At 38.1% G+C, this 22,500-nt stretch overlaps 1 protein-coding gene across 5 annotated transcripts in view; it reads right to left on the reverse strand.

Annotated features, from left to right (window-relative positions):
* Window positions 1–22,500, reverse strand: part of LOC140626249 (cadherin-8) — a 357,477-nt gene that overhangs the window by 33,872 nt on the left and 301,105 nt on the right. For 4 of the 5 annotated variants that reach the window (XM_072813942.1, XM_072813924.1, XM_072813911.1 and 1 more), the window contains one exon: window positions 20,682–20,799. In XM_072813942.1, the coding sequence (XP_072670043.1) occupies window positions 20,682–20,778 (97 nt within the window). In that variant the 5' untranslated portion in view covers window positions 20,779–20,799. Of the gene's footprint in view, window positions 1–5,826; window positions 5,976–20,681; window positions 20,800–22,500 lie in introns of those variants that run through there. The other variant, XM_072813932.1, reaches the window with a different exon arrangement.

Raw genomic sequence — 22,500 nt, forward strand, 5'->3', positions numbered from 1 at the left:
CATTAATGGACCATATGTTTATTCTAAGAACACTTCAATCAGGAAAATGAAGAGATAGAGTGACTATATCTATGTCACTCATATTTGGATTCTGTGGGATTTTTAATTTTCCTAGAAGGGCTAGCTGACTATAGGTAAGTAGTCCTCCTTGAAGGCTGATTGTGGTATACAAAATCATTTAAGAATTACCTCCTTTTTTTTTTTCTTATTTTAACACCTCTACCCTATAATTCCTCAAAATGTCTCTGGCTCCCCTATTAGCCTCAATTTCAGCTGCCAATGCCTGTTTGCCCCCTCACTATATAGTTCTAGTAGTGTCAATGAGACTATGGTTCTCTTTCCTAGCCAAGCTGTTCCCTCTGTATTAGATGAGTCCCACTTTTGCTTCCTTAGGTAAGTCTTGCCCTTTGATAAATACACTTTCCTTGAAGAATCATACCAGAGCTACCTCTTTCAGAACTGAGCATCAGGGCTTCTTTTCTGTGTTCAAGTTCTCTGTGCCTAGTCATCTCATTGCCTTGCTTATCAGTTTTCTACTCTTGAGGCCTCTAATAAGGCAAAAGGCCTCGTTTATTTTAGGTATACCTGGGCCATTACTGAACTGAATTTATCTACTCACATTACTAGGCACTGTGGTCAGCACATAAATATGTTATACTGTTATTTTATCTTTTCTTTCCCAGTTTTCTTCTCTTGGATGGAAACACCATTGAGTCTTTCTCCATCTGGTAATCCATCTAAGACAAAGCTCAGGTGTCTCCTTCTTCTAGAAATCCTCATTGCCCCCCTTTCTTATTTGATATATTGGGATCCCTTTGTCTGTAATCTTGTTGTGTCCTCTGAAAACCACAGGCTTAAGACAAGCAAACCAATGAATGTAAGATTGAGTAAGAACTCCAACAGCATTGTTGAGGATATGGATCATGACACTGATCTCTGTATTTCCTATATTTGTCACAGGACCTAGTCCTGATAAGTTACAGGAACTCAGTCAACTTGTGTTAAATGTGCATGAATGGATGAATAAAAGGAAAATGTGTGAAGGATTTCTTCTGTAGTTCTTGGTCATAACACTCTTTGAAAACATACTGAATAAGAGTAAAAATGCACAACTTATATGCATTTAACCATTCAACAAACATTCCATTACCACCTTGACCACCTGCTTGACCACCTTCCCAGACATTGACAGTCATTGAATATTTTGGCCGTGCAGATAAAGATTCAGTAACGTTCAGGGGAAGCACATTGCTATCTACTTGGAAATTATTGATATGTAGTAAAACGAGTGATTTTCCATCATAGGTACAAAAATGAAGTCTAGAGGCTAGGCGACCATATAACTTATCATCCAAATACTTTGGAAACAAAAGATGCCATTATTAACAGCTATAATGCTAGAACAATATAGGCATAAACCTGGAATCAACCAGGCAAACAGTGGTGAAAGCTTACGAGGAAAAAGACAGTGTTTTTATGAATGTCATTCTGCTGACACAAATTTCAATGTCCATAGGCAAATGTGATAGCCAAATGTATGAAGATCCTCCCCATCAGAGACTTTTATCTGAGTGTCTGAAGTTGCCTATAAACCTATTAGATATTTTTCATAGTCACTCGTGCTATGCATTATTACTACGGTTTGATGGATTCCTTCCTGCAGACCTATCTGTATAAAAAATATATATACTGCGTTACTGCTCTTCTGTATTTCCCCTTTCAGAGAATCTGGAAAGAATATGCATATATCTTTTGGCTATGCTGGAATTCCTGCATCGGTGTGTGTGTGTGTGTGTGTGTGTGTGTGTATGCACACATTTGTTGGGTTGTGTCCTAATGTTGGTAGCTTAGAAGAGAAATACCTGTTCATTTTTGACTGAAGGAGACTCGGTCCTGATTTCCCTGAGATTTTGGCCATAGTCACAAGACTAAACAATTTTTTTTTTAATTTATGATAGTCACACAGAGAGAGGGAGAGGCAAAGACACAGGCAGAGGGAGAAGCAGGCTCCATGCACTGGGAGCCCGACATGGGATTCGATCCCGGGTCTTTAGGATCGTGCCCTGGGTCAAAGGCAGGCGCCAAACCACTGCGCCACCCAGGGATCCCAAGACTAAACAATTTTAACAAAAAGTTGTAGAAGCCACCACCCCAACAAAAAAAGAAAGAGAAAGAAAGAAAGAAGAAAGGAAAGAAAGAAAGAAAGAAAGAAAGAAAGAAAGAAAGAAAGAAAGAAAGTTGTATTGTTCTATAGAATGCCTTTATCTGTTTCTTTCTGGAGAAAATGGGTGCTGAATAATGAGTAGGTTGGTTACAGATTTTTTTTTTTTTTTTTTGCAAAAAAATCTGCAATAATTCTTCTCTCTGTAATTGTGCCTCCTGGATAATCCCCTCCCATACTGAGTCTGGAATTAATCCTGTGTCTTATTTTGGCAAATGGGGCAACAGAAAATATGGCTCAGTATTGGTGTTTGCCCTTTTTTTCTACACTTTAGTATCCTGTAACCAATACCATATGAACAAGTGTGGACTGTCCCTATGGATGATGAGATACACGTTGTTAAATCATCCCTATTGCCCACCTAACATTAAAGCAATCAACCTTTATGTTAGGAAGCCATGTTAGACCATGAGCCGCAGCTGAAGTAGCTTAGATGAGAAGAATCATCCAGGTGATATATGGAATCACAAGAAATTTTAAGTTTATTGTTTAAACTGTTAAGTTTTGAGTTAGTTCGCTACTCAAACTTAGTTTGTTAGACAAGCCAACTGATGAAGACATGGCTACTTTAATATAGGATTGTCTTAGCAAAAATGTAAAGCATGTAGCAATTGGGGATCCCTGGGTGGTTCAGCAGTTTAGTGCCTGCCTTCGGCTCAGGGCATGATCCTGGAGTCCTGGGTTTGAGTCCCACATTGGGCTCCCTGCGTGGAGCCTGCTTCTCCCTCTGCCTGTGTCTCTGCTTCTCTCTCTCTCTCTCTCATGAATAAATAAATAAAATATTAAAAATAAGCAAATAAATAAATAAACCATGTAGCAATAGCTTTGGGATAAGGTTGGTGCACAGGTGGGAGATGAGGGCAGGAAATGTTTAGTAAATGCTGGAAAATCAGCAAGGAAACTATCAGCTTCTTAGTGGAAACTATGATTAAACTTAGGGGAAGCCTGCAAAGTATTAAGACAATTTTACAACTTAACACATCTTTAGCATGAGCTAAAATTGGCTAAAACAGTTGTAGTTCAAAAAGAAGCTTCAGATACCTGGCAGATAAGACACAGCTGAAAACATGAAATATTTCTTGTAGAAAACAAAGGATTTCTCAAGGCTGACCTAGGAATCTAAAGGGCAGAGTCAAGAGCAGTAGTGGGCAATGAAGTGGGAGCCATGCCCAGAAACAGAACCTGGCTCACTCCCTACCTTTAGAGTAAGAGGATCTGTCAACAGGTAACCAGGTGGACTGCAGAATGGCTTGGCCCAGTGCCTCTCTGGATCTAGCATTCCTCCCCTATTTCAATGTGAATCTCTAGTCCAACTGTCTTTCTTGAGTTCCCCTCTATATGTTAGCTGTATATGGGGTTCAGATAACGTGCTTTTTCAGATCACAGTCTCCTGATTGGGAGAAGCTGAGACTGAGACTGCAGTCGGCACTCAGATCTGTTATGGGTCATTAAAGCTGACGCTATAACGGTAAGAGGTTTTGGGGAGCCCTGGGTTAAGGGTGAGCATGTATCAAATGTGAGAAACATGTGAAGGGTTTGTGGATAGAAGGTAGACATTGTAGACTACAGAAAATGGGCACAGAATATTTATTGCTTTTTCTGTCACGGAGCAGAGTGTCTCTTCACAACCCCAGATGTGGGTTGGCCCCATGACTTTCTTTGACTAAAGCATTTAGTGAAAGTAACAATGTGCAAGGTCCAAGGCTGAGAATCAAGAGAACCTGAAGAATCTGTTCTCGATCTGGGGAACTGTCTATCGCCTGAGTCCAAATTAACCTTCTAGAGGCGGAGAAACCATGTGGAGTGAGTTCCCAATTGTCTGAGCCAAAGCCCCAGGCAGGTGTGTGAACCAAGCTGCGAGTAGCTAAGCCTAGTCAGACCAGACAAGCTATGAAGGCAAGCACAGCAGCAGACTTGCGGATGCACAGAATTGGGACAAAGTTAAAGGGCCATTGTTTTATGTCATTACTGGGTACCGTTATTAAGAGGGCTTTGATTTGGCAACACTCAACTCTACGATTCACACCGAGTTCCGGAGCAGACCGACTTAACCTGAGTCTTGGATTCACTAGTGTTTAATTGACCTTGGCTAAGGTACTTAACCACCTCCTGCTTGTACCTCTTCATCTGCAAAATGGAGACACTCCCCCCTTCCCAAAAAAAAAACCAGTGGTAGGCACTCTGGTCTTCTTGTTATGAGGTATGTGTAAGAGCTACCATTGAGTGTCGAAGCTGAGCAGTGAAATCCCAGGGGCAGCCTAGAGATCCTCTGCCATAAAGAAGGGGAAAAGGTAAATGAAGTTTGATTTAAGGATGTGAAATTAAACCATCTCCATTTTATAAATGTTTCTGGGACTTTTCTGGTTGTGCGTTCAAGCTGAATAATAACAGTAGTTCTTATATATGGGGCATCTTCTGCATGTCAGGCACTTTACACACATTATCTCTAATTCTTACAATTATACTACTAAGCAGTCGATAAATGATAGCTATTATTATGCATCACACTCTGTGTAAATGCTTTACAGCATTATCACATTTAATCCTTAAAATCACTTCTATGATAGGCATTATTAACCCAACCTTACAAATAAAGCAACAGAAGCACGCAGACCTTAGATAATGGACCCAAACACACAGAGCTGGTAAGTGGCAGAGCAAGGATTCCTATTTGGGTCTGTCATAATCTAAAACCTATGTTCTTTTAGCTAGTGCCACTCTGCATCTTGGCAGATGAAAATCCTAGGTAGTGAGAGTTCTTTGTCAGCTTCACATGAGCACGGACGGTGGGTTATTGTCTGCTTTGTTCTCAGAAGTGCTTATCTAGAAGCAAAGGGGAAGGCTGGGGGAAGCTGTCCACACTCCCTAGTGAGTGTTAACATGGGCAGTATGGACTCTCCAGGGTCCTTGCCGGGCATGACGCATTAAACCAAATGAATTGACTCCTAGAAAGTGCCTTTTGCATCACTGGTTTTCAAATTTTATCTTGGGTTCTATCATATTAGGAGTGAGGGGGTTATGGGAAATGGACAATGTGTCTGGCCCTGTCCCCCACCTATGTTTCAGTCATGGAATCTTCACGTCTATGTGTTCTGTCATTGCAGTACATTGAAAAATATAGCTTAACAGAAGTGTTCCTCTTTTAAAACAGCAGCAGCACCAAAGTTGAGGACTTCTGTTTTATGCAAATGCCCAGAGTATAGATAAGACCCGTGGGGCCCAAAGGTGGAAACTTTTATAAAGACTCTCAAAGGTAGACTTAGGATAGAGACAAGATTAGACCTCAAAAGTCTGGCTTTCTTCCCCTTGTAGAACCTTCTGTGAGGCCACTAGTAGATGACATCCCCAGTCAATTTTGATGTGCAAGGAGATTCTCTTAAGTGTCCCTTAGATCCAAAAGATTTAGCTGAATATTTAAATAATGAATTACCACGGCCTGTTTTGAGGATGGAGCAAATGGAAGAAACTAGTTCTAGCTTCATCATAATTTTATTTGGGTCACCTTTGGACTATGTTTGACCATATGTAGGCCAATTTACAGTGACCTCTGGGATCAGAGGCATTGCCAAGACATTAGACCAAATGACCTTGGGGACGCTGTCCTGTGCATCAAAGGATGTTCAGCAGCATCTCTGACCTTTGCTCACTAGAGGCCAGTAATCCCCCACCACTTGCCCAGTTAGGACAGCTCCAGACACGATCAGATGTCTCCTGGCCTTCAAAGGCACTCTCAGTTGGGAACCACTGGTCTGATCTAGGCACAAAAATAATTTGATCATCACTTTTCAGTGTCATCCAAAAGAAAACTAAACTCACAACCTAAAATGATATTTGCACTAGTCATGGAAAGCAAAAACAGAACTTGAGCCAAGACTAATGCAGCTTTTAGAACATTTGGTTTTGTTTTTTTAACTGATTTATGGTAACCGAGTTGTGCAGGCCCTGAAGTGTTTGTGGATGTTTCAAAATGACCCGCTTTTCATGAACATCAAATTTTTGATCTATCTGCAGGAAAAAAAAAATGAATTGATAGCTGCTATCAAATTTGATAGCAGATCCTGGATATAAAAAAAAAAGTTTTCTTGCTGTAAAATTTTAGCTGCTTGTCACTTACATTATATTATATCACATCTCACAATGACATATTGCAATGTGGTGCAATGTAAGTCACATAATAGACAACTGCAATTCATAACTTTCTGAACAGGGAGTCATTCTTTACTGAGAAGTTTCCCAAGGGAAGCGAAGGATTCCCGCTCCTGAGGTCATTCACGGCACTGACGCTCCTGGCCTATGTGGGACTCTTCTCTTCTTATCCTGTCTTTACTCTTGATTCTTCCAACCTACCTCGTTTTTAAAACTGACCTTCCTGTATTTCTTCTGAGTGTGATGGAGCTGTCAATCAAGTGGCTTGCCTCTGTGGAAAGTGGGGACTCATCCAGGCTGACCCATAGGGGTCTCCAACTGCTGCTAGCCTGAGGTTGCACTTGTATGAACTAAAGGATGGATTCACCTTTGGGCAGCTACCAAGCCTCAAAGGGTTCAAGGGCTTGGTGATGAAATGAAGCCTTTCTGAAAATGAGAGAAAGAAGACCTCGCTGGGGTCATAGCTTCTCAAGGGGAGAATTAACTGGTTTTCAGTCGCTGTTCATCCCAGGGCCAGGGGCCTTGTACAGGGAACAGCTCACAAAACTGTTCACGGCAGCCCGGAGGCTATTTCACCTCCATAAACACAGAGAATGGCTCGGTTGAGTCACATGCTCATCTCCTAGGCCAAGCATGGACCTTTTTTCTTTTAAAACAGGAATTGATGGGAAGCCGAGGATAAAGAAGATCTCTCCTCCAAAAATACCAAGCTGTGGAATCTGCGTAGGACTGATCCTTCCACGAGCAATCTTTCTTTCTCTTTAAAGACTGTGCAGGGAGGGCAAGCTAACACAGGGAAAGAACGTAGAAGTACTAGGGAAAGACAGAGTCCTATCATATCCCTGGGCCACCTCGACCTGCTCACTAGAGAAGATAGTTAAACTCTAGACCTGTTATTTGGGCCCATTTACCTTTATAGCGCAGGTAGTTTGAGTGGGTTTTGTTTTATTTTGTTTTGTTTTGTTTTGCAAGCAAGTAAGTCTTACTAGATATAGGCACTCTCTCCATTTACTTTTTCCTGTCTAAGACTTGGAAGATAAGCTTTTCACGAGCTCTCTTGTGTGAGTGCACATTAAATGCATTCATTCATTCACCAGCCTCTTACCTTCTTTAAACTCAGCCACCATGTATTGAACTTCCCTTTGAGCCCAGGTATGATACCCTAAGTTTGCATAATCTTTAAAAGCTCCTTGCAACGCTGTAAGTACTGCCTGGATGTAACCATTTTAAGAGGCTGAGAGAGGCAATCGCTCACCAGAGATCAGCTAGCAAGTGACGGAGCCCAGTCCGTCCTCAACCTGTGGGAGATGATGGCCTCCCCACCCTGGTGATGGTCTTTGTCATTCTCACTTTCATCACTGTTGCCACTGAGAATACTTTATATAATAGAAGCTTGAGGAAGACAAGAATTGTGTGGGATCGAGGATAATAGGATCACAGTGGTGCAAGCCCATGCTTCCCCGCCCCCATGATTTTTTTTGCATCATAATATTTTCCTTCTCCATCCTCTAGGAGAGCAGACTGGTGCATGTTGTACAGCATGAGGCTCAGGCCCCCTGCACTGTGAGTCGTCTTGCTCCTGTGAGCCTAACACTCAGGGATCTAAAAGAGTGGACTTTGTAGGGACCCAGGGATTGATTAGCACACAGTGGACTTCCTTTGCTCTTGGCCTTGGTTTCCTGAATTTCACTGGATCTCCTAAAAATACTGATAACTTCCCTGCATCTCATCTTACTTTGTTCTTCTCAATTTTGCCTTTTGGCAGAGCCACGTGTCGGCGGTGTATTAAGCATCTTGGCCGGGTAGTGCTCTTAAGGAGAGTCAGAGGTAGGAGCACCTATGTCCCTAGCAGGGAGATTTTTTTTTTCCTTTTCCTTTTTTCTTTTAATGTTTTGGAATATATATACTCTCCTCACTAATTTGACTGTCCTTATTCCTCTTTACCATCAGCATATTGAAGTCTAGGATACATTTCAGGGTAGGTTTCCTATAGCTAGCTTTATCCTTTAAAGTCCATCCTTACCTGATGTCAGCTTCCTTCTTTTCTCTTTAAGTCCCATGGACTTTGCTAGTAGGTCCCCTGGAATAATATGCTAAAAACCTTTGCTACTTTTCTGTTCTCGGCCGCTCTGTATTACCATCACCTTTCTGAGGACGAAGGGCCCTGATAAGAGAAATGGCTGATACTAAAACTCCATGTTCTGTATTTACAAACAAGACCCAGCACGTACCCCAATAATGCATCTCCAGGAAGATCTTGCGCAGCCAACACTTGGATTTTAGATTCTCACACTGTAGTTCCAACCTTGGAAATTGTGCTTTTGAGAGATATGAATAAGTAATTCCTTGCTAATGGCCGTTGGCTTATTTTGGAAGGCATTCTTTTAAGAGATTAAGCAAGTGAGTAATATAATAAAAACAATGACTGCCTTTGGAAATGTGCTTCTTTAAATGACCCTCACAGTGTGTCTGTACTTGACTTCAGGGGAGTGCTGGTCTAGACTACCTCCACTTTGCTCCCAGCACTATTTTTATGCCTCAGTTCTTGTTTTTCCCCTGCAGTTCTCCTTCAGAGTTATTATTTGAAATACTGTATTTTATTGATTCCAACATATATATGCATATATTTATTTTTTAATGTTTGAATATCTATGAAATAAGGCCATGTCTTATAGTTGAAGGCATGTATATTGTCAGCTTTTTAATGGGACGTTATTTTTCTCAGTTGGACATAAATTAATGGTATATCTCTTTAACAATATTGTATATTTGATGATATTAAAGTTTTAAGGCATCAGATTAGAGTTGCCAGGGTTTACTCAACTAATATTTTGATGGTCTTCTCTAAAGGCTTAGCTGATAGCTTCTAGCCTTCTATAGTTTGAGAAAGGGAATTACAAGTGTTTGAAAACTATACATGAAATATCAGCAGTTTTGCCGGACCAATATTCTAGGAGTAAAGTGCAAGGCTTTGAAAGGCAGTAGGTGCGACTGGCGCGAAGGCAGATTCAGCAGCTTGGAGCCCCGTTTTGTGCCTGGCAAGTCAATTAACATAACAGAGCTTCAGTTTCCCCATCTGCTAAATGGCAATGATAATCCTTACCCTGAGTGTATGCATTTAGAAGCAGATGGATAGACAGACACACTGTAAATGATATAGTAGGTGCTAGAAAAACAAACTATTGTTTTTTTCTTGTGATTTGACATTTCACCCAGGCAGAGTAATCAAATACAGACTTATCTTAAAATAACTGCAGGACTTCTAAATAAAATCCTCAGCAGAGATGTGAGCATACTTTCTAATTTTTATAATCTTTTTTTATATTTCTCAATTAAGGATATTTTATAAGCGATCATATTTCTAGGCAATGTTAGATTATTCCTTGAAAATAACTTCTTACAAACTTAAACATCTATTTTGGAATACATACATATTTTAGAAAGACAGGCTAAACAGGATGAATATAGGGGCATAGATTTTCTTCTTTCTCTCCTACACAATCAAGATGTGAACTTTGCATAATTTCCTGTGTATATTTTAGTCATCTTACTTTGGGGAAAAAAGATAATGAATTTTAGATAATTGTCTCCTAACCATTCTAAAACTTTCTTCATTGAACTGTAGCCTACCAACATTTATAAGAAAGGCAAGTTTCAGATCAATTTACAATATATGTATCAGAATATGGCCAAGTTATTTCTTTATTTCTAAGATTTGAATCTATGCACTGATCAAAGTTTTTCATATATATACATATATATTACCGTTATACACAGTATGTGTTTATATCAATGTACTTTCCAGTTCCATTAGTTGATCTGTGTGTGTGTGTGTTTGTGTGTGTGCTAAAACCTCCTAAATGTGTAGGACATATTTGTTATGCTATGAAAAACATCAAGGATGTGTGCAGACATACTCAAAACACTAAGAGCCACATCATTAATATCTTTTTCGAACCAAGCATAGTCTTATGATAATAGATTTTATGGATCTCCACAAAATGTCTCATTGCATTTGTCTTCAAACATATTTGTGGCCATTCCTTATCATTCCTGGAAGTCAATTCCTTGTATATCTGACCATTATTCCTTAATTGTGATAAGTACCTCTGCACATAACAGTGTTTTCATTTTTGCAAAGCTTTATTCGAGCCCTACTTTTTTGAGAGACCTTCCTGATGAAACTAATCCAGTAATTACATATCTTCATAAAACTCTTGTATTTCCTGTCTCTAACCTTAGAAGATAAGTAAGACTACCAAATTCTGAGCTATTAGAACCATATGTCATATGTTTATGGAGTTCTTTTGATGTATGGGGATGATTTAATTCTTTAATATGTCCAGAAATCTGCCCAAACATACTGAGAAAGAGAACCGGTGATACTGTAGAAGCATATCTTTTAGTAATATTATCTAGTATTTTAATATGAATGAGATTTGGTATAATAATTTCTGGTGTAAAGATGTCTTCCATATGCATTATTCCTTTTGAAGGTTGATAAAGAAGACAAAGTACCTAGACTATCTCATAAGTTCCAGGTACTGCCCTTGGCATTTATCCTATATTCTTTCATTTGTTCATCACAGCAATTTCATTTTAACATTATCAAACACAGTCTGTTACAGAAAACTAAACGCTCAATCCAAAGTCACATCTTCATTAATTGGTGGCTGCAGAACTTGTCTGATTTCAAAGTTTATGATATTTCTCCAAATACCACATGTTTACACACGCAGTATATTAGAATAGATGAATCCTTAGGTCTCCAGCACTAACCCATTCATTTTGTAGGGGAGGGAGCTGAAGTCCACGGAGAAGTAAATCACAATGTGACCTTGATGGAACTAGCAATGACAGTCTGGCCAAGTGAAAGCATGAAGCTCAGAGAAAGATGACTGTGCTCAGCATACCAGGTTCAATATCACTTTTTTATCAGACTGCCCTAAGATAAACAGTCGTCAAAAGACTGAGAATAATATACTCAAGCAATAGAAAGAGAAAATTCTAGTAAGCAATCTATTAGGATGAAAGTAGAGACAATAGGTGACCCAGAAAGGTCCAAGGACAATAATTACTATATTTCTCTATGAAGTGCATCAGTACATTCATTCTGGTGGCACGTTAGGGAAGAGATAGAAAATGAAACCAATGCCATGTCCAAAAATCCACATAATACTAGCCTCTAGTTGCCTGGGGCCTTCAATAAACATTAAACATTGACAGTTAGCTAAAACCTGGTCACTGACAAGTATCTGAACCAATGATGCATAGGAACTGAAAAAGACATAAACAATATATAACAAAGCTTGCATCAGAACTATAATGGAATCTAATAAACCTGCAAAAATAGAATCATTAGCCCCAGTTCACTGGCAGTGCTGCTGTACAAATTATAGTGATGTCTATGGATCAACTCGAATTTGGAAAGAACTCACCATCATGATCTGACTGTAGCCAGAAGCACATTGAGTAGTGAGGTTCAACTTGTCTGTCACAGCCATAGAGAGGACACCAGCCTGAAACTCCCAGAGAGATTTAGCTATCTATGACTATGGATGTTATCGCCACTCTTACCAGCCCATTACTTTGTAAAGATGAAAACTCTCTTTTCTGTAGGGCCAGTTTTACAAGTTGGGTAAGGTCTAAGAGGGAACTTTGTTTATGACAGTATGGAAGTTGGAATGTGTGTGATCATTCCTCCCTAAATCACAGTATTTTGCAGGCTAACCTGTGAATTTCTCCACTATATGACAAAAATCCATGTTAAATTATAGCCTTCCTTTCTATGAATTCAAATTAGTATAAGACTGAGTTGTGAGAACAAAAATACACTGTATGGGAGGAGAAATACAGTGCCTATTTTATTCACTACTTTGTTTGCAGTTCCAGGGGAGTGACTAGCACATGGTAGGCACTTAATAAATAGGTATTGAATGAATGAGTGAATTAGGATATAATGTCTCTTACAAATAACCTCAAAGGATGATGGGGGAGATAGTCCTTGACTCATGTGTCTGCCTTCACAGTTACCACACTGTCCTGTAGAAAAAAAGCAAAGAAAACACATTTTGTAGCAACTGTTAAACTTTCCCTTGCTCTGCTCACAGATGAGGGGAAGCTGAGTTCTTATGAATGATTGGAAATTAGCTAGATAGAAAATGGAGGGAGCAGAAGATATGTATTGCAGATAAAGGGGAAGGAGAGTCGATTTTTTAAAGTTTTTTTTTTTAAGATTTTATTTATTTATTTGAGAAAGAGAGAGAGCATGAGCAGGGAGGAAAGGTAGAGGGAAAGGAGAAGCAGACTCCTTGCTGAGCAGGGAGCCCCATATAGGACTGGATCCCAGGATCTGGCCTGAGCCAAAGGCAGACACTTGACTGACTGAGCCACTCAGGTGCCCAGGAGAGTGGACTTAAAAAGCATCATTGGTTTTGCATGTTCAACTCAAATAATGTATAAGGAATATAGAAGATGAGAACAAGATAGAGGGAGAGAGGGATGGATAATAGAATTGAGGAGAGAGAGTGCCATTCATCACTGCCTTTTTTTAAAGCACACCATCATTGATTTTTAAAATACATTTAATGTTCCATAGTTAGCATTGAAGATCTTCACAATCTGGATTATTATTGTTGTTGTCTTACTAAGGTGCTCTTAGGTCAAAAATTCTATCATTGTATCAACTCTGAAATGTTTCATTTGCCTGCATATAGAGAGTTGTATGCCATCGGATCTAGAGATAGAAAACCCAGCCCTGGGATCCCTGGGTGGCCCAGCGGTCTGGCTCCTGCCTTTGGCCCAGGGCGCGATCCTGGAGACCCGGAATCAAATCCCACATCAGGCTCCCGGTGTATGGAGCCTGCTTCTCCCTCTGCCTGTGTCTCTGTCTCTCTCTCTCTCTCTCTCTCTCTGTGTGACTATCATAAATAAATAAAAAAAAAAAATAGAAAGAAAACCCAGCCCTATGGAGACCTATAATTTTTAAGTCCTCTTTATTTCTATCCTTTGATTATGTATATTATGGTAATGAGGATTATATTCAAAGAACAACTTCAGTTACCCACATATTCTCCTTTACCATTTCTCTTCTCTCTTTGCTTTACTCATGGCCAACGTTCACACACATGTTCAATCACTGGCCACTCAGGTAAGGGGCAGTTAAATAGCACAGCATTAATTATCACCCAAATGCCTTATTTTAGTTTATTAATATTTTTGTTTGTTGCATTGGGTGTGGGCATGAGTTTGTTGCACTGGGATGAGAGAGATTCAGGAAAATTGTAAGAAGAAGAGGAAAAAGGGGGGAAAGGAAACTCATATTTATTGAGTATCTTCAATTTACCAGACACTGAACTTAGCACATTTTGTTTTGTTTTGTTTTACTTAAATTAATATTTTCCTGTTCAAAACAACATATGGGTAATTATTCTTTCCATTTTATAGATAGATGTTCAAGATTATTCAGTTGTTTGTGAGAGTTCTCACAGATCATAATCAAAAGAGCTAGGATTCAAAGCAAAATACTCAACCATGAAGCTTGTGCTTTCTCTATTCTACAGCAACCTCTCTCCTAGTATTCATTGTAATTCATCCCAAATCAACTTTTAAGATGTTTATCTATGTGAGTGTCCCCTTTTCGGCTTCCAAATTCTTTCTCTGCTTTCTCTATCCACTTTAATAAACCAAAGGATCCAAAGCACATGATATGTGTTATTCAGGTCACATCCCTAGATAGAATGTCTTGTATGCCTAATGCTGTGTCTATGAAGTGCTCAAAATTAATTCAAACTCCTGTGCTGGAAAGGAATAAAATGATTGTCAACTACATTTAATACTTTTTTAGAAAAGGAGAATTTGCATCTCCTGACAGCTCATTTTGTTTCCACATTCAATTTTAATATTTGCTTGTGCTTACCAAAAGGACAGTCATGTTTATTTGGCACCCACAAAATCCCCAGACCTATTTTTATACTTGTAAGTAGATTCTAAATCAGTAAACAGCATTATTTTTTAATGGCACAAACAAGAAAGTGGTCCAAACAAGATTTGATAAATAAGAACCATTTCTCTGAGTAATTCTTTCTACTCCTCCTGATGTTCTGTTGATCCCTTTCTTTTTTCAATTTTTTTTTCTTTTGAAGCAAAAGTCTCAGAAAGCAAATTCTCAAAGAAAAGATTCTATGTCCTAAGGCATCTTTACAATAACTGTGAAGACTTTAAGGTAACTAAGCATATGCCAGTTTATCACTTGGTTTCTCTCTTTCAAAAATCTTCAGAATTAGAATGCTCTATACACACCAGAAACGATCTAACAAATTGACTGAGGAGTTCTGACTTAATTTATCACCCTGAATAGCATATGGACAACCACATATATGTCTATTCCATGTATCTAAGTTATATCCCTGGTAGTCAGTAATCTCAGCATTAAATTGTCTCCCATAATATACACTAAAAAAAAAATAATAAATGCTAAGAGCAGTTCTACATCTAAATAGAGCAATAATTTTAGGATTTTTAATATTTGTAAAGGAAATTCTTAACTTCTGAAAACACTCTCGAATTATGATTTTAAAAGGAAAGCAATCCAAAAAGATATGGAAACTATACAAAATAACAAGAGTTTTATTAAAACTATTTGAGCAAAGAAAATCTAGTTTTCTGAACCAACTCCACAATCATATGCAACTTGGAGAATGGAAGTACAGATCTGTTATCTATTTTTCTTAGCTTGCACATCATCCTTAATTACAGTTTAGACGACAAAATGAAACATAAATGGCTTTTTATCAACGGAACATTGCTGGAAGCATAAACAATAAATTATGAATTACTGAAGCAGAAGCCTTTTGGATCATGTATGCATAATGCTATTCTGCATATTTGGGATCCCAGTTGGACCTCCTGTTTCATGCAAATTGAGTTCTACCTTTTGTGATTCAACACTGCCATGCCTCATAAGGGTCAGAGCTGACACCCTATATGGAAAAGATCTCTAGTCAATGTTTCGTGCTGTGTGGTGCTGTGGAAAAGTCCTCTATGTGAGCAGAGCAGACAGGGTCACCATACTGCAAACATACATATGTAGGTATTCATTATCGCACTCATACCAGCACACGGTTTTCACTTGTTGCTTAGGTATGGTTGCCTGGGAAACCCAACAATAATGGCTGGGCTGTGACTGAGGGATAGAGGCTTTTGTGAAGGCCACTTGAGGAAAGGCGTTATTTTGGAAAGTCCTGTGCTAGCTTCAAAGCAGCCTGGTGTAATGGAAGAACTCAAGGAGCCCCGAGGAGGCCGGAAAGAGGACGATTGGCTTACAAAGTGGAACCCCTGGCGCTGTGGATCATCGGGAAGACCTGTCAAATCCAGTTCTGCCCAGCTCAGGGCACATCTGGCTTAAGGAAGATGAGAGAGGGGCTTTGTCCGCCTCAGCACCTATATCCTCAGTACAACAGAGGCGTGCATGCAGATTCAGCCTGAGGAAAGATGGAGGACAGAAGGCCAACTCTGGCTGGCCTGGGAGCAGGGGAATCCACTTCCACCTTCAGGCTGCAAATGTCAGTTTTGTGGTGAGAGCAATGAGAGCTAAGTAGACATTCTTCAAAAGAGCAAAGGAAGATTGTCTTTAATCTTCCTTGCAACACGATTCCACAGGGTATGTGTGTTAGGAGGTTGTGAGTGTTTGAAAGCACTTGACATGCCAGAATGGAAAGTAATCCCTTCAGATTGGAAGTTGGGGTCAGCTTCTGTGTGGAGAAATCCAAGTTTCATGTTGGCAAAGCAGACAGAAAAGAAATCTTTTATATCCAAAAACAGATCCAAAAATCAGGCAGCTATTTCCATGGCTAGCAAATATTTTTAGTTTTCCCCACCTTATCCTCCTCTTCCTTTATTTTTTTTTTCTTTTTCTTTTGTCTTTCTATTATAATACTCTTTAGATTGTAACACGTTACTACGCAGGTTTCTTGCAATGCATTCAAGTCAGTATGAAGGTTTTCAAAGCTACCAATGAGACCACTTTCATAATTACCTTACAACATTCAAAAATTAACAGAGTTCAAACTGCAAGGAGACCTAGTTGAGAATAGCATGGGGATTTAGGAATTAATAGATTAATAGGGATCTTGTTCCATTTACTGATGAATGTTTTCTCATGTGCCAGACATTGTGCTAAGAGCTGTCTAGCACATCGGTCACACATATCTATCACAGCACACCTGTGGGGTAAATAGGTATTGTTTCCTGATATTATTGATAAGGCAACTAGCGCTTAAGATTATTGGCCTATAGTCCATGTTCTTCTAAGGGATGCACTGAGGGGATAAAAACACATAAAACACACTGCTTGAAATTGGCCAGTCAGTTGAGATAGAAACCTCACAAAACGAAGCATGAATTATATTTTAAACAGGTAAGCATGTTATAGACATTGAGATAACCCAAGACGCATTTATTCCAAAGCTCTAGTCAGCATTAACATTTTCCAAATTAACTGTCCCAATGATATCCCTAGAGTGAGGTCCTTATCAATAGGGTCTTGGACAAAAAGGAGATACCAAGAAGAGGGGAAAAAAATATTAGTGGTATCAGGTACCCTGGTTTCCCTGCTCTCTTCTCTTAAGTCTACCAAGCTGTAATTAAGTTCAAGTTTAGCATCTACATCTTTCCTTTCCATAATATCCTCTCAGGAGCAAAGTTTTATGTTTTTCCTCATTTCTCTATACACATGATTCAAATATTTCGGCATAAAACATGAAGACTCCCATTTCACTAGACTGCTTTCTGGCAATTCCAATCAAATCTTTTAATTGCAGTCCAGGCTGGAGAAGATCAGGTTTCTGGCAGACCTGAAATGTTCTGTAAGCAAGATATTTCTGTATCTATAGAAGGTCCATTTATCTTCCCTGTCTTGTTATATGTAATTGTTGAGTATCTTACATTTTCACAGTTAGAATGGAAGCCAATATGACATATGGTCAGCAAAACTCCTCTTGCTTTTAAATTCACCCAACTGGAAGGTGGAAAAACCAATGACTGGGCCATATAATTGACCAAACTTAAGGTGCTATGGTTGGTGTATATGTATATATATATATATATATGTTATAAATGACTCATCATATTTTCGACCTTTGCTTTCAACTTTATCAGTATTGAAAGTTGCCTTCTTAATGTGGATGAAATGTGAATCTCATACATTCAGAAAGAGAATTATTTGTGAAATCACTCAACTGTGTAGGAGATAAGAGACAGCTAATTTCTATCTCATTTTGTCTTTGATTATAAATTAGTCAGCTGAAAATTGCAGAAGGCCCAATCTATATGAGGGAGGAGAAAGATCACAGTAACTTCAAGTTGAATGACGTGGCTACAAGTTCCTCAGAAAATGCCAAATACTAAAACCATCTCCCATAAGAATCTAATTAAATGGTGGGATCGTCCACTCATCAATTATGAATTTGGATATATTGGCTCTCTCAAAATCTTTACCTTGGTACTTGTAAATCATGACACTGCCAGTGGAGAAACATCAGCTGATGCCCATTTTAAAGTCCATCTTATGTAGAAAAAAACAATTCTAAATATGATTATACCATTTCATTCTCCCCATCTTTTTTTATTAAAATTCAATTAGCCAATATCATTAGTTTCAGATGTAGTGTTCAATAATTTATCAGTTGCATATAACAGCCAGTGCTCATCACATCACATGCCCTCCCTAATGTCCGTCACCCAATTACCCCACCCTCCCACCCACCTGCCCTCCAGCAACCCTTAGTTTGTTTCCTATAGTTAAAGGTCTCTCATGGTTTTTCTCCCTCTCTGATGACTTCCCAATTCTCTCCATCTTTCAAACACAAAATATACCATAGTTTTAAAATAAATCATGTCTAGTATTTGGACTTTTTTTGGTATTTATATTCTCTTATCATTAACAGGGAATGGGTAATAGGCTAACAAAATAGTCATTTATCTATCTACTTATCTATATATCTTTGACATTTTAAATCTGACAACTTTTTCCCATTATTTTCATTGTTTCTACATATGAAGAAGGGACCACTTTTTTTTCCTATTTTTATAGTAACTATCCAGATGCCAAAAAGTTTGAGGTCTAAGGAGCAAAACTCATGAATTCCTGATCTAGGAAAAGGAAGATAGAATATAAATTATACATATCTATTCCAAAGACCAGTGGGCTCATGATTTACTCTATGGAGATGTTGAATATTTGGATCCTAAATCCAAAATCACAGTGAACATATGTCCTGGTTTCCACAGCAACCCATTTCACTTTAAAAAAATGTCGCAGTTGGAATAATAAATTATGTGGTCAGTCTCGGCAAAATAAACACACAACTTAAAATAAACAATTGTGGCACAGAGAGTACTCTTTCCACAAAATTTTTGCAACACCTGGCATCTTTTTTTCCCAATTATTTCACACACACACAAACCTGTGACATAAATAAAAGTGGAACTTCCATTTTCTAGTTTCAAAACAAAACAGATAACACTCAGTCTTTTAAATATTCTATTAAAGGGCTTATCGAAACATGTGATAGGCCAAAAAGAGGTTATCTAAGTGTGTAAACTGTTTACTTTCTATTGATTCCAAAATTAAGTGAAAGCATGCAAAACTCATTTACTGTCGAACTAAAATCTCCTCTTCAATAGGTTTAGGGCATTACAGATATACTACAACACCACACTTTTCCATACACCCCAAAAAGCCTCTCCTTCACTCAACACATGTTTATGGAGTGCCTTTGATGGGTCATACTTATGTTACAGGCATATCTTGATATTGCATGCACGGAAAATGCCAAGAAGCTCAGAACCTTTGGGATGGGAAAACACTCCTTCATAGAGAATTTTTAAATGTAGGGCATTTCATATGCAAAAATAATGACTGATACCTATTAGCTCACAATCAAAGTGAGAATGGACCACACTTATGCACAGACTTTTAGTGCAGCTTGGGATTTCTGAGTTGGCTTTCATCTTAGACATATCCATGTGACTTCCATAAAAAAAAAGAATGTTGTTAACTGAAAAACAAAGACAATGTATTTGGATTACAGTTCCTGATTAGGGGAGGCTAACAAAGGAGTACTCCATTTTGAGGAGAGAGAACAGGATTTTGTCTCCTTAACGTTTGGAATAGTGGAAGCCAGCTGAATACTATCTGTATAATGACTTTGTCATTTCATTTTTGGTGATGCATTCACACCTATCAGAGCATTCCCCAAAGAACTAAGTAGCACTCTGTTAAAAGGTAAGGTCATAATGTATTTAACAAGAGCCATAAAATGTTATTTTATTTCATGGAGGAAATGTTAGCAAAATTCACTACCTCCCTGAAACAGAACATAGCAAATAACCCAAACAAATGTCATGAACCAAATTTTATTCTTCTAATTGGCTATAGCTCTTATGGAGACCATTCAGAAATCCAAACAAGTACCTATAGTAAAGCCGAGAGACAGCTTAAGACAATGCATTTATTTTGCTAATCATTCCAAATCAGCTGAAACTAAGACTTACATATACCTGGGCCAAAATAAACAGTGAAAAATGCTTGTTGAATATACAGCAGCTTAGGAAACAAAAAAATATACAGATGAGATAGACTTTTAAAAAGAGAGAGAGAGAGATCTATGACCTTCATGTGTAATAGACAATAGTTAAGGGAAATAGTTAATCCAAACTCGGTTCTCAAGAAATAATGAAATGGATTAAATGTTCTCCACGAGTGAAAGACTTAACAATAAAATCAGTTTATATTAGCTCCAAAATAATACTGATAAGGAGTGTCCTTCAAGAAGGATTTCCTGATCTAATTGCTATTATCAAAGTTGGTACAGGCTTAAAACAAATACCTCTAATGTGTACCCACAAATCAGGCAAAATTAGGATAGGCTTTCCCTAAAGACTCGGTAAACATTCAATTAAAACTTAACGACTGCGAAGTATAAGCCAGTTCCTTCTCTATCAGATATCTCAGTATCTAAAAATTCCTGGAACTTTCCCAGGGGTTAAATCTTACTGTTCATTCTTCAGAGTAAGGTGATTGAGGTATTCCCTAGGATAAAATTAACTTTCACATTAACAATTTTCTTATCTATTGTTTCAATATTGGAAAGAGGAAGTGATGTAATTACCGAGCCGCTAGGCTGATAAGCTAAGTTTCAGTTGCTCATGGGTGAACAAAAGTTATTTTACTGATATGTTCAGTCAAATTATCAAATCACATCCTATCTTCCAATTTATGTTCAACCCTGTTTCACAGGGCTAATATATTTACCTTCATTTTTCTTGATGGTAAAATTCGGATTGTTGACCATTTCTGGAAGAAGACTGTATAAGAAATAATGTCCGTTTTTGGGATCATCTTTGTCCATGGCACTCACTGTTTGAATAACCTGTAACATAAAACTTGACATCAGCATTTCTGATGACATCAGAGGGCTTATACGGACTTTTAAGGTGAGTGACATCTCTTTAGTGGACTAATAGTGTGGTCCAATATTTTTTTTTTTCAGTTTTTCTGAGTTGTTGTGGATGGTTTGTGCCAAGAACAAGGAGAAACATTTATCGCATTAAAACCTCAGCTTTGATAAATAGATAAGAATTAAAGTCATTACCTTTGTGTCCACTTGGTGTCTGTGGCTCAAAATAGCAAATTTAAGGCTATTTGAAAATTCCACTGGGTAATTACAGGTTTCTTTCCAATTTGAGTATTTACAGGCATCTAAAATGAGATTTGGAATTGTTACAGTGATTGTAATGTGGCTCTTGGGAGGATCTTGGAAGTAAAGAACTTGAATCTTGAACCCTCAAAACATCTCTTTGTACTCATTGGCTACAAATGTTTGCCAAATAGAATGTTCCTCGGCACAAACATCCCTGCAACAAACCTTTCTGAAGAATTGCATCTTTTCCCTCCCAATAATGAATACTGTTTTTAAAGTGAGTGGATAACACATGCAAACAATGCTTTGGAGTGTATCCTGAGATGAATAAATTATAGGGATTAGGAGAATTACCACTGTGCAGAGAACTGTTTGGATAGATACACATACTTGGAATTGGTGCCGGTTGAATGTGCTTATTTCATTTGCAAAGCTGCATTAACTTAGTGCTAAGTTGTTTCTTGGGATGTCAGAGAATCGGCTTAATAATTCGTATTTATGATTCTGTGATATTAATCACTTCAATATGAAACACTGGACAACAGTTAATATAGTAAAAATTATAGTTTATACTACTACTGTAAATAGCTACAACATAATTTCAACAACAAAAAAAAGGCCTGTAAAACATGACAGTTAAGGTGATATCAGATATACCGTAGAAAGAATTAACAGGGAAATGCTCTCAAGTTTATGGAATTTAGAGAACATAATGACAATATCTAATATATTAGGACTGTTTGAACAACAAGGTCCCATTCAACTTTGCCAATTTCACTAAAGATAAAAAAATAGATCATTTCTTTTTGAGAAAAGGGTATCTTTGCCTTGTAACTGATCATATAAGTAGTTGTGAGAACCACAATAGCTGTGACTTTTGCATTGTATCGAGCACATACTATATGGTGAGTGGTGCATTAAGGTTAAGGCGTAAAGACATAACTTCTCTCAACTTCCATTCCTTCATTTTTAAATTGGGACATATTCTTACCTGGTAGGTGTTTTACTTTTATTAAGGACCTTGTAAAATGTCTTATCATCGTGCTTAGCTCGAGTAAAAATATAACAAAAAAGTAGTGCAAAATATAACCTATGATTAAGACAGTGAAGCAGTCATCAAAGTGATGGACTCTGAAATGGAGCAGCCCTCATAGAAGCCATAGTTTTACCGTTTATTCATTGCATGATACTGAGGGAGTTACGTTAGTCTTTCCGAAACTCAGTTTTCATGGATTCCTAAAATTGCAAATAAAAAGCACCTTTCTCATCGGGCTGACATAAATTCATGTCAATCTCTTAATATAGAATCTGGTTCCTAGTAAATGTTCAATGAATGTCAGCCATTGTCCTTATCATTATTGTCATTTTTTTATTAGAGTCACTACCATTTATTCATGACATAGTCCCATGAGAAGTGTAATGGCTTTTGTT

The sequence above is a fragment of the Canis lupus genome, chromosome 3, assembly GCF_048164855.1.
Source record: "Canis lupus baileyi chromosome 3, mCanLup2.hap1, whole genome shotgun sequence".
Classification (NCBI taxonomy): Eukaryota; Metazoa; Chordata; class Mammalia; order Carnivora; family Canidae; genus Canis; species Canis lupus.